Here is an 18,629-nt window from a genome sequence, read left to right on the forward strand (position 1 = left end):
CTGGTGGTCCAGTGGTTAAGAATCCGCCTTCCAATGCAGGGGACACAGGTTTGATCCCTGGCCGGGGAACTAAGATCCCACACACTGTGGGGCAACTAAGCCTGTGTGCTCTAGAGCTTGCGTGCCACAACTAGAGAGCCCGCGAGCCCACGTGCTCTGGAGCCCACACGCTGCAACTACTGTGCCTGCGCGCTCTGGAGCCCATGTGCCACAACTAGAGAGCCCGCACGCTGCAACTCCTGAGCCTGCGCTCTCTAGAGCCTGCGCACCACAACTAGAGAGAAACCTGTGTGTCGCGATGAAGAGCCTGCGTGCCGCAACGAAAACCCCACACAGCCAAATAAATAAACATTAAAAAAAAAAAAAAAAACTCCCAAAAAGCAGTAAGAAAAAGATAATCCGGTAGAAAAATGAGCAAGAGATATGACGTGGTAGTTCACAGAAGAGGAAATATAAATAACTGATAAACTTATAAAAAATAGGTCTACCTTACTATTTTTCTAACGTTTTTATTGGAGTATAATTGCTTTACTATGGTGTGTTAGTTTCTGCTTTATGACAAAGTGAATCAGTTATACATATACATATATCCCCATATCTCTACCTTACTATTAATGAGTAAAATATAAACTAAAATAAAAGAATACCACTTTTCACTTATCAGATTAGCCAGCATTATAAAGTTTGAGGATTTTATGTGTCTGTGAGGATACCTATTTCTCCACACCTTCACCAATACCTCTCAGAACCTGTTTTGTCAGCAACAAAATTTGGGCTAATATTTTCCCAGCCTACTTCTCAGGGAGATAATTTAGTGAGATAATAAAGTGGTACAGAATACCCAGACCTAACTTCCAGTCTTGACTCTTATTCTCTACTCTAGAGCTAGGCTAAACTTTGTACGTTAGAATCACTTGGGGAATGCTAAAATGCGTTGATATCCTGGACCCCTACCCAGATCACTTAAATCAGAATTTCTGGTGGATTAGTACCTTGGTAGCAGTATTTCCTGAAGCTCCTTATGTGATTCTGTTATGCAGCCAGGGTTGTGAACCACCTGGAATCAGGCTGTTTGGATTTTAATTTTGGCCTCACCACTTATTAGCTGTTTGACTCTGGGCAAGTTACCAAACCTCTCTGTAAAATGTTCTCACTTGTAACATGATGAAAATTGTATCTAAATAAAAGAGTTGTGAGGAGAAAGTTAGATAATTCATTTGAAGCAATTAGATTGGTGCCTGATACATAGTAAGATTTAATAAAAATTACATTCTACTGTTGTTGCTGTTATTACTAACACCACAACTTCTATTGAGAAAATGGTTGGATAAGTCTAGCTCTTAAATAGCTGCTTTTTACTCAACCATTCCAGAAGTGGCAAAGTTGTACTATTTGAAGCAAGATCTAGAGTGGCTACCCTCCATAAACATGCTCTCACAATTTTTCATTATCTATAAAATGTATTACTTTCTGAATTTACTTTGCTCATTTATTGATTACTAGTCTTCCTTCACCAAACTAGAATGTAAACATCATGGGAGCAGGAACATTGACTGTCTTTTTCATACTGTAACCCCATTACTCAATTGGTGTCAGACTTTTAGCAGATGTACTTTAGATTTGTTAAGTAAGTGAGTGGAAAATCTGTTTTTAGTATTATTGTCAGTGTTTTCTGACAGGCACATAAGATTTTGAATTCTTGCTTTCAATTTAAAATTGGAATTGACATTTACTGCCTTCAAATGAATATTTTGTTGCTGTTCTGTGGACCTAGTTTTACCTTTTTTTTTTTTTTAAGTAGAGCAATCAGGCAAATTTGACAATATCTTTGCCACTTAATTTTATTTCCAAAATACAGATTTGTTTTTGGCATTGAAAGCTTTAGTACCACCATAATGCATTAAATAACTCCTGTAAATCAGCTTTCAGGAGCAAATAGCAAAGTATATTAGAATTTTAGTCCTTTGTTCTCTTTAAAGATATTCATTTAGTTATAATGGAAGTAGAAACAGACTTGATTTTCTAGGTGATTTTTAAAATATGATTAAATACACTAACAATGAATTATCTGGAAAAGAAAGAAAACAATCCCATTTACAATAGCATCAAAAAATAAAATGCTGGGCTTCCCTGGTGGCGCAGTGGTTGGGAGTCTGCCTGCCGATGCAGGGGACACGGGTTTGTGCCCCGGTCCAGGAGGATCCCACATGCCGCGGAGCGGCTGGGCCCGTGAGCCATGGCCACTGAGTCTGCGCGTCTGGAGCCTGTGCTCTGCAGCGGGAGGGGCCACAACAGTGAGAGGCCCACGTACTGCAAATAAATAAATAAATAAATAAAATGCTTAGGAATAAATTTAACCAAGGAGGTGAAAGATCTGTACATTGAAAATTATAAGACATTGATGAAAGAAATTGAAGAAGACACAAACAGATAGCCCATGTTCATGGATCATGAGAATTAATATTGTTAAAATGTCTGTACTACACAAAGCCATCTACAGATTCAATGCAATCCCTTTCAAAATTCCAATGACATTTTTCACAGAAATAGAAAAAACAATCCTAAAATTTCTGTGGAACAACAAAAGACCCCAGGTAGCCAAAGCAATCCTGAGAAAGAACAAAGCTAGAGACACAATTCCTGATTTCAAACTTTATTACAAAGTTATAGTAGTCAAAATAATATTGTACTGGCATGAAAATAGAAACATAGGCCAATGGAACAGAATTGAAACCTCAGGAATAAACCCACACATATACAATCAACTAATAATTGACAAGGGATCCAAGAAGACTCAATGAGGAAAAGATAATCTCTAAAATAAATGGTGTTGGGAAAACTGAATAACTCCATCTAGAAGAATGAAATTAGACCCCTATCTTACATCACTCACAAAAATTACCTTGAAATGGATTAAAGACTTAAATGTAAGACCAGAACCTATAAAACTACTGAAAGAAAACAAGGCAGTGATTTTTGGATATGGCACCAAAAGTGCAAGCAACAAAAGCAATAATAAGTTGGGACTACATCAAACTAAAAAGCTTCTGCACAGAAAAAAAAAAGAAAAAGTCAGCAAAATAAAAATGCAGCTTACAGAATGGGAGAAAATATTTGCAGACAATTTATCTGATAAGAGATTAATATCCAAAATATATAAGGGACTCATACAATTCAATAGCAAAAAAAAAAACCAATTTAAAAGTGGACAAAAGACTTGAATAGACATTTTTCCAAAGAAGACATACAAATGGCCACCAGGTGCATGAAAAGATGGTCACTATCACTAATCATCAGGAAAATGCAAATCAAAGCCACAATGAGATATCACCTCACACCTATTAAAATGGCTATTAAAAAGGCAAGAAACAAGTGTTGATGAGCATGTAGAGAAAAAGGAACCCTTCTGCACTGTTGATGGGAATGTAAATTGGTGTAGCCAAACTAAGGAAAACAGTATGGAGTTTCTTCAAAAAATTAAAAATAGAACTCCCATAAGATCCAGCAATTCCACTTCTGTATATCATCAGGAAATGAAAAAATGATCTTGAAGAGATACCTGCACCTCCATGTTCACAGCAATGTCATTTGCAATAACCGCAACATGGAAACAACCTAAGCATCAATCAGTGGATGAATGGATAAAGATAATGTCACACACACACACACACACACGCACACACGCGCACACACACACGAATATTCAGCCATGAAAAAGGGAATCCTGCCTTTTGCAATAACATGGAGGACCTTGAGGGCATTATGCTAGGTGAAATAAGAGAAAGACAAATAATGTTATTGTGGAATCTAAAATGTATATGTGGAATCTAAAAACGCTGAATTCATGAAATAGAGATTAGAATGGTGGTTGTCAAGGGGTGGGAGGTGGGGGAAATGGGGAGATGTCGGGGAAAGGATACAAACTCCCAGCTATAAGATGAATTAGTTCTGGGGATCTAATGTATAGGACGGTGACTGTAATTAATTATACAGTATTAATACTTGAAAATTGTTAAGAGAGTAGATCTTAAATGTTGTGTCCCCCCCCACACACACAAATGGTAATTATGTGAGGGGATGGAGATTATTGCGGTAACCATTTTGCATATACACATATATCAAATTATCCCACTGAACACCTTAAACTTACATGTTATAAATCAATAATATTTTGACAGAGCTGGGGAAAATGATCATAGGAAATATCCAAAGAGATGACATATGGATGGCAAATCAGAGGAGTTTTTTCTCCTCTCTTATTTTCTAAATTTTCAACATTTTTATAATGTGAATATATTCAAAATGTTTTAATCAGTTAAAAATAAAATGAGGGGAAAATGTGATTTAAGAGCTCTGATTTGTTTTATGGTATACATTGACTGTTATGTTAGTAACTTACCTTGATTCTGGTCTTATTTTTGCTACTAGTTGCATGACCCTGAGCAAATAATTTCCTTTCTCTTGACTTCAGTTTCCTCATTCATAAAATGTAAGAGTTAGCCTAGATAGTTTTCCTATCTTATTCTTAAAAGTTAAAAAACTGTTGATGACATTTACTAACACTAATTGTGATATATTATTGTCAAAGAAAATAGTTCATTTGAGGAAGAAGATCCTCAATTATTTCAGGTTTGTTTAAACCTCTGAAATTATACTTCCTCATGATATTATTTCTTTTTCAATATATTTTTGTTTAACTGGTACAAACTTATGTGTACTCCTGCTCTGTCTTAAGTGAATCTTTGGTAGATTTCATGACTTGTGCTGCTTTCAAGGTTATTTCATGATCTGAGTGTCACATTTGTGTGATATCCTGAGCCTAGATATAAACCTGACTCATGGTCCTTATCTAGAGAATTTCCCTTCCAGATTAGGGAAAAGATAACCAGTGAGTATGGATGAAAATCATAAGTAATAGCAGAGCTCAGAGGGTCATTGTATAAAGGTGCATATTCTGTTTTATGAAAAGCTAGGAAGAGTTAAGTTTTAAAGAGGGATTTAGGTGGAGAAAGCCATATTTTGAAGTTGGGATATAACCAGAATGTGCACACAAAAAGCAGAGAATCATTATTTTTAAAATTTTGCTTTAAAGTGGAAAGTCTCTTGATTCTCTTGAGATCCTTGAATTCTGATGGCAGTTCATCTGACAAAGTTATCATTGGTAATGGGGAAAGATTTGCTAACCCAGATGTATCTGAATACTTTTCCTTTTCCTCTTCCTCCTAGGCAGCAATCATTAGTAGGGTTCAATGTAGGATTGTGGCTTTGGATCTTCGAGGTCATGGTGAGTGAAGTTCTTAATTAGTCACTGACTCAATGATATATTTGCCAAGCCCTTTGAATAGTGTTAAATATTACAGATTTCATTGTGGCCTGGGCTGTTCATTTGTGCATTTGGAGGGAAGTCCTAGCTTTCAGTTTTTATAAATATTTTTATACACACATATACATATATATTGTTGTTAAGCTAAGAAAATGTCCACTAACGTAACCAAATTCTGATGCTGGTGATGTATGAGGAATGTGGAAAAATCTTTGCTACTGTAATTATCCTTCTTCAGATGGCCAACTATAAAGATATGTCTGTAACAGAAAATCCTTGCTATGCCCATCATATACCATTATAAAATTCCCATTTCATTATCCCAAGGTGTGATTTTTGAAAGCAAATACTCTTGCTTTTATGATTTATCTTCATGGGAATTTTATTTTTTAAATATTTTCTTTTTAGGTGAAACAAAAGTCAAGAATTCTGAAGACCTGTCTGCAGAAACCATGGCAAAGTAAGTAATCTAATACTGTTTATACAATCACCTGGCTTCCATTACTATTATAAATAATAGTATATCTTTATCACTCTCCTGGTGAGATTGTTGAACAACAAATAACACAGAGAAAATTTTACTTCTTTTCTCTTTCCTCTATATCTGGTGTTTCTTTACTATTTAATCTTGAAAGAAACCTCCATCTTCCTTGGTATATTCAGTGTGATGGTCATCACTTAAAGCACTTGAAAATTCTTCAAGGCACAGTTTAGTTTATGTTGGCTTTTGAAAAGTTTTCTTCTGTTGACAGAGTTGAATAGAATCTGATTATCTACTGGGGACCCATGCTTGAAAAGTAGTTGTATACAGAAGGCTCTGTAAGACGTTCTTAAGATATCCTGCCCACATTCTTTGTCAAGCGTTATAGTGAGACAAAAACAGGATATTAAAGAATAACTGATTATACCCTGGGCCTCAAAGTAAAAGATGAGTATAGCACATGCAGTGGCTCTCAAACCTGGCCACTCATCAGAATCATCTGAGGAGTGATTAAAGTACAGATGATTTGGCCCTACCCCAGACCTATTGAATTAGTGCTTCTACCAGTGGGTCTGGGCATTTAGATTTTGATAAATTTCTATAAAGGAATCTGATGCAGCCAGTCCCATGACTGGTGTTTGGAGACCACTATTCTATATTGTAAACAGGATTTTTCCAACTACCCTGCTTTTAGTACGTACTCTCTCATGTGCTTAATGCATGCTCTCTCAAGTGTATTTTTGGCACCAAAAATATCTTGTCCCTTTTTACTTTAGTAGCTTTAATCCATGAGTAAACTATTTTTCCTTCAGAACCCAAAGTCATGTGACCATAATTGTATTGTTATAGTAGGTGCTATTTATGTGCTTCATTAAGTGTAAATTAAACATTTGTTAAGAATAAATTAATTATTTTAATTAGTCTGTAGTGTAAATATTATCGCTTTTTTACCAATGAGAAAATTGGCTCAGATGGGTTGAATAATTGCCTGAGGTCACACAGTTAATAGACCAGAATTGTGATCATTCAACCATAGTGCTTGGCAGAGAGAGAGAAACAACACTGTGGGAGGACCATTCCACTCAATAAACATGTGCCTGAGAAACCATGAAAAGAGAGCCAAGAATCTGCTCCCTCAGTTGTTCCTTTGTAATGTGAGAACAATAAAGCCCAAAATAATCAAGCTTGTTAGTGATACCTATAGAAAGATTTGTGAATAATTTTTAAAGCGTTTCTTGACTGTTGACAAAAAAGTGAAATACATCATCTAAGTGGCCAGGCAGCCAGACAAGGGTGATGATGGCTTGACTGACATTCAAGAAGAAATTAAAGAATTAATTGATAACCTTAAGGAAACATTGCCTAATAATGTATCAGTCTGGGACAATCAGGAGAGAGAAACCACACAGTAATTTAAACAAGGAAAGTTTAATATAAAGATTTGTTAACTGTAACGGGATTGGACTAATGAGGAATTGGCTAGTAAGAAGTAAAGAATAGAGGGTTAATTAACTTGATTGTGGGAATCATGTCACAGTGTATACATATGTCAAATCATCACATCGTATACTTTAAATATATTACAATTTTACTTATCAGTTATATCTGAGAAAGCTGGAAAAAAACTTGAAAAACAGAGAGAAGTATAGACTAGGAATAGCAGATGTAAGAAGCAGCCACTTCATATTTCCCCTCAGACTGAGATGGAACCTGAGTGGAAGAGGTTGAGATCTAGACCTTGTTGGAGAAGGCACAGTGGTGGCTTACTGAAGGCAGAGAAGTCACTTGGATACTATGTTACATGGCGAAATCTGCCCTTCAGGGTGCAGGAGAAGCTGTTCACAGGAGGTATCTCACCAGTGGCACTTTGCAACAAAAATATTGGGGGTGGTTCCAGAGATCTGCTGTACAACATAATGCCTACAGTTGTTGTTGTTGTTGTTGTTGTTTTGTATTTATTTATTTTTGGCTGCTTTGGGTCTTCGTTGCTGCTTTCTCTAGTTGCAGTGAACGGGGGCTACTCTTCGTTGTGGTGCGAGTGCTTCGCATTGCGGTGGCTTCTCGTTGCAGAGCTGGCTGTAGTGCGTGGGCTTCAGTAGTTGTGCACACGGGCACAGTAGTTGTGGCTTGCAGGCTCTAGAGCGCAAGCTCAGTAGTTGTGGCACACGGGCTTAGCTGCTCCGCAGCATGTGGGATCTTCCCGGATCAGGGCTCAAACCTGTGTCCGCTGCATTGGCAGGCAGATTCTTAACCACTGCACTACCAGGGAAGTCCCAATTATGCACCATTTTTAATATACCAATTATACTTCAATAAATCTAGAAGGGACCAACAAACACATGAAAGGATGCTTAAATATCACTAATCATTAGAGAAATGCAAATCAAAACTACAATGAGGTAACACCTCACACCAGTCAGAATGGCCATCACCAAAAAATCTACAAACAGTAAATGTTGGAGAGGGTGTGGAGAAAAGGGAACCCTCTTACATTGTTGGTGGGAATGTAAATTGATACAGCCACGATGGAGAACAGCATGGAGGTTCCTTAAAAAAAAACTAAAAATAGAACTACCATATGACCCAGCAATCCCACTACTGGGCATATATCCTGAGAAAACCATAATTCAAAAAGAGACATGTACCACAGTGTTCACTGCAGCACTATTTACAACAGCCAGGACATGGAAGCAACCTAAGTGTCCATCGACAGATGAATGGATAAAGAAGATGTGGCACATATATACAATGGAATATTACTCAGCCATAAAAAAAACCCAAAATGGAGTTATTGGTAGTGAGGTGGATGGACCTAGAGTCTGTCATACTGAGTGAAGTAAGTCAGAAAGAGAAAAATAAATACCATATGCTAACACATATATATGGAATCTCAAAAAAAAATGGTTCTGAAGAACCTAGGGGTAGGACAGAAATAAAGACGCAGACATAGAGAATGGACTTGAGGACACAGGGAGCGGGGAGGGTAAGCTGGGACGAAGTGAGACAGTGGCATGGACGTATATACACTACCAAATGTAAAATAGCTAGTGGGAAGCAGCCACATAGCACAGGGAGATCAGCTCTGTGCTTTGTGACCACCTAGATGGGTGGGATAGGGAGGATGGGAGGGAGACCCAAGAGGGAAGAGGTATGGGGATATATGTATACGTATAGCTGATTCACTTTGTTATACAGCAGAAACTAACAACATTGTAAAGCAATTATACTCCAAGAAAGATGTTAAGAAAAAAAGAAAGAGGGGCTTCCCTGGTGGTGCAGTGGTTGAGAATCCACCTGCCGATGCAGGAGACACGGGTTCGTGCCCCGGTCCGGGAGGATCCCACATGCCACGGAGCGGCTGGGCCCGTGAGCCTATGGCTGCTGAGCCTGTGCATCCGGAGCCTGTGCTCCACGACGGGAGAGGCCACAATGGTGAGAGGCCTGCGTACCGCAAAAAACAAAAACAAAAAAAACAAAAAAAAAACTTATTCTAAACGTTAAAAAAAAAAAAAAAGATGTTAAAAAAAACAAAAACAAAGATGAACCTCCCATTAGGTTCGAACAGCTCCCTATACCCCTCCTTCATAGTTTTATCCCAGTTTATACTTGGATTTTCAGTACCGCTTTGCTCACTTCCCCTTCCTGCAAATGTAAGTTCCACGAAGAAGGGGACTTGTCGGCCCTTTTTACCACTGTACCCCCAGACCTGCCACAGTACCTGGCCTGTGTAGAAACTCAACAGACAATGACTTAATAAATGGATGAGTCCTACTACAAAAAAAAAAAAGCTAGAGGGGATAAAGGAACATTGGGGATGGAGGGATGGAGTGCTTGGAGACACCTCCTGTGTTGCAGGAGCTGGGCCCTGGGGAAGCTGTGTGTGCTTCAGGTCTTGGGTGCTAGACAAACTACAGGAGCTTGTGGAGTCAGTGCAAACCAGGAACAAAACCCTCTTTTTCTGCAGTATCTCTCCTTTGCCCTCTATTGGCATCGCTTAACATCTTGCTGGCTGGCAAAGGAAAAATATCTAAAGGCCTCATCCAATTTTGCAGAACATGAAATAAAGGGTGCATGAGAGCTAAGAGACAATAAGTTGATAACTCACACAAAACGTTAAAAAGAAAATAAATGATTAAAACTTCTATAATAGATGAAGATAATTACTAAGAATCAGAAGAGCCAACAAGTTGGTTTCTTGCTGAAATAGCTGAAGCAATAAAACATTTATATTGTTTCTGAGTTCAATCATTCTGTGAAACAAACATCTCAAAATGGGCATCTTAATGGGCAATTAGAGGGGTTTTCAAGTAGCACTGACAGCATGATTTTTGCCTTTGACATCAACTTCAGAACCTAAACCTTACATAAAATGCAACTCCACTGAAAGTAGAAGAGCCAAGATTTGAGTTACTCTGATACTCCTTTTTCTGTTATGTCTGTGATATGCTATACTGCTTCTCAGGAAATGAGCTAGTATTAATAAATATGATAGAATCCCCCTAGAAGTCATCTACCAAAATTGTGGTACATCCAGTTACTGACTAGATAATCTTTCATAGCATCCTTTTATTTTACTCATTTCTGTTATGAACCAAAAATTTTAGCCTTAAATTTAACTCCAAAGGAATATTAAACTATTATTTGTTTTCGCTTATAAAATTGCGTGGCTTTATCTCCCATTTAGATTGTCTGCAGATGCTACCACTACCCTATTCACATCTGTAATTGTTGTATGAGATTTTTAAGATTAATTCCTTCATAAATAATTAATAACATTTATCTTTGCCATTCTGAATACTGTGGAGACCATATCTGAATGGCTGTGTCCCTACATTCACAACTGCTGTATTTGGCTAACATTGTGTGAGTGCCTGAGATATGTAGTGACACTCAACAAGACAAAACTGTCTTTTGAAGTTGACTGACTCACCCACTCACAAAAGAAGACAGTAGAGACAGTGGTCTCTAGAAACACACCTTACTTACCTATTGCTATAGCATGGAAGGCCCATATGGAAATAAAAACCAAAGTTCCTGCTTTACTTCTCATTTTCTAAGCTTTGAGGTTTGACTTTGTTAAATAGATCCACTCATAAAGACTGGAACAGAAGCCAATAAAAATTAGCTCTGAACATCTTTCTAGTTTCTCAGAACACTAAATTTGTGTTCATACTTCAAACAACTTTACATAACGAATTGTAAATAATAGTTAACGCTTGAATAGCACTTTACTCTTTTCAAAGTAGTTTTACATTCAGTGTCTCAATTAATCCTCAAAGCAATCCAGAATAGTAACTGATATTCTTATCTTCATTTTATAGATGTTGAAACTTTATCTGAGAGATTAAGTAGCTAATCCAAGTCCACATAGTAAAATATAAACTGGGGCTGCAATTCATCTTGTGACGTCAAACTTCACTACATTACAGTGCTTAAAATTGTTTTCCTGTTTTATGGATGGGGAAACTGAGGCATAGAGCAGTTAAATGATTTGTCCAGAATTTCAAGCTTAGGTTTAAAATAAAGGTATATGTTTATGTAATTGTACTAAATGTGTGGAATAGTGAAGGTGTGATGTAAAGGAAAATTAGAAAATTTTGGTTCTTAGTCCTTAAACTTCCATTTATCGGAAGAGCTAGCTGTGTGGCTACCCTGGGGGGGGGGGGTTGTTAGGAGGTTTACATAGGTACATTTGCAAGATGCTCCAGTAGACCTTTACAGTCCTAGGACTGTTAGTTACAGATCAAAGGAGAGAGTTAGGAAAGAAAACTATCTTTACAGTGTTGTCAGAGTACATTCCATGCTTTTTTTCCCTTCTCTTTGCAGAGATGTTGGCAATGTGGTTGAAGCCATGTATGGGGACCTTCCTCCTCCAATTATGCTCATTGGACATAGCATGGGTGGTGCTATTGCAGTCCACACAGCATCATCCAACCTGGTGCCAAGCCTCTTGGGTCTGTGCATGATCGATGTTGTGGAAGGTAAGTTTTTTTAGTGCTGAGCAAATCAAAATCTTTGACTTACAGAGACATCCATGGTAGATTATTGTTATCTTGTTTTTATTTATTATTGACTTCTCTCATCTCGAAGTATGTTCCTCTGTCTATTATATCTTTTTTTTAATGTTATTTTGTGGCAGAGGCATTCCCAGTCTTTTTTTATTGGGATACAATTGACATATAACTTTGCATTAGTTTCAGATGTACAAAATAATGATTTGATATATGTCTATATTGTGAAATGATCACCACAATATGTCTAGTTAACATCTATCCCCACACATAGTTACATATTTTTTTTCTTGTGATGAGAACTTTTAAGATCTATTCTCTTAGCAACTTTCACATATGCAATACAGTATTAACTATAGTCACCATGCTGTATGTTACATCCCTAGGACTTATTTATTTTATAACTGGAAGTTCGTACTTTTCACACCTTCACGCATTTTGCCCACACCCCACATTATGTAATAATTTTACATGTCATCAAAAACTCTTCATAAACATCTTTTATGGCTGCATAATATTTCAGTAGTATGTATGTCCCATAATTTTATTTAACATCTAAAAAGAAACTGCCATGTCTTTTATGATCCAGCATCAGAAGTCACACTATTGCTCATATAAGTCAGCCAGCCCTATTCAGTGTGGAGGGACTGTTGAACACCAGGAGGCAAAAACCATTGGAGGTCGTCTTGGAAGCTGGCTATCACATCAGTCTTCTGAATTTTCTTCAACTGCTTCTTTTTTTCCCCCCAAGTGCCACTTAATTCTGCTGTCATTGAGGGGAGATGTATACAGTTGACACATTAAGTATAAATGCTCAGAATATCTTAAGTGCTGTGGTTAAAATTTTTTGTTTAACATCTAGGTACAGCCATGGATGCACTTAATAGCATGCAGAATTTCTTACGTGGTCGTCCTAAAACCTTCAAGTCTCTGGAGAATGCCGTTGAATGGAGGTAACCCACAAATCTATATTGTCTATATTTTAAATGTTAGATTGTAGCTTTCCTTTTTCATCAGCTCAAGCACCAAGTTGAAAGGAATATTTTAATTCCCATGCCTTAGCTTTATTGTAGTATCATGTATGGAAACATTTACATAAGGAGCAGATTTTTTAAAAAATATTTTAAATGTTTCAAACTTGGCTCAGTTCTCTAAAACCCATCCTTTTTCCAATACACTATAGTACCTCCTAGAATCTTAACAATTATGGATCATCTGTCTAGCTGTTCCCATCTCTAAGGTGGGAGTTTGGACTAAATGAGATTCTAAGGCCTTTTCCATCTCTGATGCTCCATGGCTCTAGTTTCACTTTCTGTGTTCCGGAGAAGATGGAGAAACAGATGGTTGTGGGTTCCCTTTACAGTTTTTATTTGGATTTTGCATAAATAAAAACCCTTTGGCTAAATGGTTCTCATAAAAATTACTGATACAATTGGCTATGGCTTCCACTTAAGTAAAGGCTGTTCAGTTATTAAGTATACACTAATTCAATCAATTATTTGAATATTTATTAAATGCATTTATATTTATTGAATACTTTGTGCTAAAGGGTAATGATTCAAAGATGAGTAAAGCACTATCCCTCCCCCCAGGATATCAGTCTTGGGATAAAATATCTTCAGTGTCCTGTCTTCCTACCTATCCCTCAAAATCCATTTCTAGTCCCCTCTCCAGAACCCTTCCTATAACTCCTACAAACCACCCAGGTCCCTCCTTCAGCAAAATTGCTAAAGACCTTTAAGTGTGTATTATATTGTACTGTTTACCCCTTAAGTCTTCTAATCCTCCTGTAAGGGATATGCTTATATTGTTAATTTTCATTTCTGTCTTAATGCCCTTCCTGCATCATAAGGTCAGAAGCTATTCTCTGTTTCTTTTGTACTTTCATATAGCATATAGCATACTGCTGGCTGCTTTAGCAGGCAGAATGTATCTGTTTACTGAGTCAGAGATATCTAGTGGAAATAAGGACCTGGTAAACATATCCTAGGGATTCCTCCTAGGACAGAGGATCTCATGCCAAATATGGCTTGCCAGAATGATATTTGTGTTTGATATGGTTGCTTTTGCCTCCCCTGTTCACTACTGTGATGCAAGATGTACTCTTGGAAGCACCAAAAGTCTCTCCATCTTGAGCAGCCACACTGAGAATGCGGCTGCTGCCAGCTCAACATGAACCTTGGGCACCCTGCCTGCTTCCCCAGTAACAACTAGTGAGAAAATTATTCCAAATAACTTAAAATTTATTCAGTAAACATTTTTTTTTTTTTTAGTACCTAAGATGTGTCAGTGCCTGATCTAAGAACTGGGGATGAATCAGGCTTAGTTCCTATCATCAAAAAACTGGAAACATACATACAAGTAAATGCATAAACACAATACAATGAAGAAGGTACAGAAGACAGGCACCCAAACCAGCCTGGGGGTCATGATGAACCTTTTGTTAAGGGGAGATAGAGTCTTGATTCTAGTGCCAGATGTAGGGTAGAATAGACATTCCACTTGTTGAATGTTAAAATGTTCTGGGTTCTATGAGAGCCACTGATTTCTAGACACTTTGTGAGCCTAAGAATCAGAAAGACTACAGTGAAGTTTTTGGTAATTTTGTTTTGTGTCTGCTGGATATCTGAATCAAGTTTATGACTCATGGCCATTTTGGTTATTCTAGATAATTTTTTTTTGAAAAAAAAAAAAGGTGTTGAAATACAAGACCAATCTATTTAAATTCAGTAAAGATTTAAAGCAAAGTGAATTTCTGCTTTTGCCCTCTTGGTCATCCAAATGAGAGGCAGTAGGGTGTAGTCATTAAGAGCCTGGGCTTTAAAATTTGAAAAAGAATAGATACAGGTGTATATATAACTGAATCACTTTGCTGTACACCTGAAACTAACACAACATTGTTAATCAACTATACCCCAATTTAAAAAGTTAAAAAAAAAAAAGATCCTGGGCTTTGAGGTCTGATATGGATTTGCATCTTGGTTCCACCACCTGGCTATTCTGAGGAAAACAGAATAGGGGAAGGAGTGGGGAGTAGGGGTGATAACAAAAGTGAGAAATTGGTTAGGAAATAATTATAGTTGTAGGAAAGAGTAATGATGGTAATCATAGACTGTGATGGCAACAGAGGAAGTTATGTGGTCATATTTGGAATGTAGTTTGAAGGTAGAGCTGACAGAACTACCTTATGGATAGTGTGTTGGGAGAGGGGGTTGGGGAGATGCCGTATTCAAGGATGACTTCTAGGTTTTTAGCCTAAGCAATTGGTGAATGGTAGAGACAAAGAGCAGCAGATTTGAGAGCAGGCAAGGGGCAGGGTATCAGGATTTTTGTTTGGATAAGCTGAAATGCTTATTATACATCTAAGTGAAAATGTTAAGTAGGCACTTGTATACACTAGTTAGAAGAGGTTGAGCTAGAGATAAATTGGAGAATCATCATCACATAGATAGCATTTAAAGCCAAAATATTGAATGTAGTCAGCTAGTTGATAGAAAAAGATCCAAGAACTGAGCCTTGTGTTACTCTACAATATTGAGAGCTTGGGAAAGAAAGGAAGATCCAACAAAAGAAACTGAAAAGACACAGTTGGTGAGATAGAAGGAAAGCAAGATAGCAGCATAGCAAGTGTTTATAGAAAGAAGGAGAGGGGATCTAGGTCAAATGCTGCTGAGAGATCAAGTAAGGTAAAGAGTAAGAAATGACCATTAGGATTGGCATGATGGAGGTGACCTTGACAAAGGAAATCTCAGAAAGTAGGAGATAAAAACCTGATATAAGTTGGGGATATTGGTTGAGGAAAGGATGGGAGGTGACAAAGTGGAGAAAGCATGTAAGATAACTTTTTTGAGAAGTTTTGTTGTATAGGAGAGCAGAGAAATGGGGTAGTATCTAGAAGTGAATATGGGGTTGAAAATGTTTTTAAAGGCTAGAGAAGGTTTTTATTTTTATTTATTTTTTGATGTGGATCATTTTTTTAAAATATTCATTCATTCATTTAGCTAGCTAGCTACCTGTGCTGGGATCTTTAGCTGCGGCATACAAACTCTCAGTTGTGGCATGTGGGACCTAGTTCCCTAACCAGGGATGGAACCCGGGCCCCCTGCATTGGGAGCGCAGAGTGTTAGCCACTGGACCAACAGGGAAGTCCCCTAGAGGATGTTTTTAAAGGATGTTTTATAGTATTCACTAGAGAAAAAAATAATGACATAAGAAAGAGACAGGATAAGTAAAGGAAACGAGGTCTTCATAAACAAGAGAGGATGGGAAACCCGTGCCCAGCATTGGCCTTGAATAGGAACAGAGATATTTCACCTATTAAACAGTCTTCAAAGGCAGAGTATATGATTATAAATACTAGTGGATTTGTAGATTGAGTTTGTGGTAGAAAAATGACGTAGTAGTTCTCATTGCCTCTGTTTATCATTAAAATAAGAAACAAAGTCATTATCTAAGGGGGGGGTACACTAAAATTTTATGTGATTTTTGTTTGTTTGTTTTAAGCTAAAAAATGAGATTTGAAGAAATGTGTTCTTGTGGGCCTGCTTCAGGTGGTGTTTTCAGTTCCCCCTGGGACATGTAGTCTTTTTGCTTGGGCCTCAGCCAACTCTGAGAAGACTAATCTATATTTATAGAGTCAAAGCTCCTAAGTCCCATCCTGGCATGCCAGACCCTCTAGGAGCTGGCCCCTGCGTGCCTATCCTTATTCTGTCACACTCCTCCTTTACCCTCCTCTGCTCCTCCTTGCACTCTGCCTTCTAAAATCGTCATCCTGCTGACCTTTTCACATCACAGTGTCTTCATTCACAACGTGCCTTCTGCCTGTTTTGCTCTGACCACCGGCTTTTATCTTCCGCTTAACATATCTTCAGTCCTCAGTTTAGGCAAGACATTTGGGAAGCTTTCTCTAACCTCATTTAGAATAAAGTGGTTCCTTTGAACCTTGCCTTATTATATTAAAATTATTTGTTGTATTTCTTTCCCCCACTGAATTATGTGCTTCTTGAGCGCAGGCCTGGCACATAGTATCCTACTGGTAAATATTTGCAGAACTGAAGTGATTTTAATGCCTTTACTTAATTTTTACTGCTTGGCTTATAGCCATAATAACCAAGTAGGAAGTAGTGGTAGCCTCCATGGTAAGCTACATTAGTAACCACACCTTTTTAGTAGATCGCACAGAATCTGAAGAATTATTGATTTGACCCTGGTGACATGATAAGATAGATGCTGAATAACCTCCTCTCTCCTGTCTCACTTTTCTCCTCTAGTGTGAAGAGTGGCCAGATTCGAAATCTGGAGTCTGCCCGTGTCTCAATGGTTGGCCAAGTCAAACAGTAGGTCTTATTTTGCCCCCTTGGGCTGGTTAGAGGCTGAAACATGGTGAGGGAATTACAGATTGCTTTTATTGTCATATACCTATTCTACCATCTTTGGTGAATGCCTTCATTATTTTAGATAATTTTTATAAGTGAGCTCACTAGGGCCAGCTATATAGATTTTCTTTTTTTCTTTCTTCTTTTTTGAAGAAATCCCAAAGCCAAATAATGTCTTCTATATAATACTGGATTACCTTATTAGCACAACTGTAGGTGTTAAAAGGTGAAGAATACCAGAGAAAGGACGTTAAATTAAGTGTTCACTCTAGTGCTGGCAGCTATGGTTTCATTCTTTTGTTTTTTAACATCTTTATTGGAGTATAATTGCTTTACAATGGTGTGTTAGTTTCTGCTTTATAACAAAGTGAATCAGCTATATGTATACCTATATCCCCATATCTCCTTCCTCTTGCGTCTCTCTCCCACCCTTCCTATCCCACCCCTCTAGGTGGTCACAAAGCACCAAGCTGATCTCCCTGTGCTATGCGGCTGCTTCCCACCAGCTATCTATTTTACATTTGGTAGTGTATATATGTCCATGTCACTCTCTCACTTTGTCCCAGCTTACCCAGCTTACCTTTCGCACTCCCCATGTCCATTCTCTATGTCTGCATCTTTATTCTTGTCCTGCCCCTAGGTTCTTCAGAACCATTTTTTTTTTTTAAGATTCCATATATATGTGTTAGCATATGGTATTTGTTTTTCTCTTTCTGACTTACTTCACTCTGTAGGACAGACTCTAGGTCCATCCACCTCACTACCAATAGTTCAATTTCATTTCTTTTATGGCTGAGTAATATTCCATTGTATATATGTGCCACATCTTCTTTATCCATTCATCTGTCAGTGGACACTTAGGTTGCTTCCATGTCCTGGCTATTGTAAATAGTGCTGCAGTGAACACTGTGTTACATGTCTCTTTTTGAATTATGGTTTTCTCAGGGAATATGCCCAGTAGTGGGATTGCTGGGTCATATGGTAGTTCTATTTTGAGTTTCTTAAGGAACCTCCATACTGTTCTCCATAGTGGCTGTATCAGTTTACATTCCCATCAACAGTGTAAGAGGGTTCCCTTTTCTCCACACCCTCTCCAGCATTTATTGTTTGTAGATTTTTGGATGATGGCCATTCTGACGGGTGTAAGGTGATAGATACCTCATTGTAGTTTTGTTTTGTTTTGTTTTTAATTTATTTATTTTTGACCGCGTTGGGTCTTCGTTGCTGCGCATGGGCTTTCTCTAGTTGCAATGAGTGGGGGCTACTCTTCGTTGCAGTGCGCGGGCCTCTCATTGGGGTGGCTTCTCTTGTTGTGGAGCCCAGGCTCTAGGCACGTGAGCTTCAGTAGTTGTGGCACGTGGGCTCAGTAGTTGTGGCTCACGGGCTCTAGAGCGCAGGCTCAGTAGTTGTGGCGCACGGGCTTAGTTGCTCCGCAGCAT

At 38.0% G+C, this 18,629-nt stretch overlaps 1 protein-coding gene across 2 annotated transcripts in view; it reads left to right on the forward strand.

The window, feature by feature from the left end:
- Positions 1-18,629, forward strand: part of PPME1 (protein phosphatase methylesterase 1) — a 76,948-nt gene that overhangs the window by 39,544 nt on the left and 18,775 nt on the right. Inside the window, exons 4-8 of one of the 2 annotated variants that reach the window (XM_081239107.1) lie at positions 5,227-5,284; positions 5,732-5,783; positions 11,631-11,785; positions 12,678-12,768; positions 17,086-17,151. In XM_081239107.1, coding sequence (XP_081095233.1) covers positions 5,227-5,284; positions 5,732-5,783; positions 11,631-11,785; positions 12,678-12,768; positions 17,086-17,151 — 422 coding nt within the window. The remainder of the gene's footprint in view (positions 1-5,226; positions 5,285-5,731; positions 5,784-11,630; positions 11,786-12,677; positions 12,769-17,085; positions 17,152-18,629) is intronic. The other variant, XM_081239108.1, reaches the window with a different exon arrangement.

This window comes from Mesoplodon bidens, assembly GCF_964165515.1.
Source record: "Mesoplodon bidens genome assembly, chromosome: 7".
In the NCBI taxonomy this organism is placed as follows: domain Eukaryota; kingdom Metazoa; phylum Chordata; class Mammalia; order Artiodactyla; family Ziphiidae; genus Mesoplodon; species Mesoplodon bidens.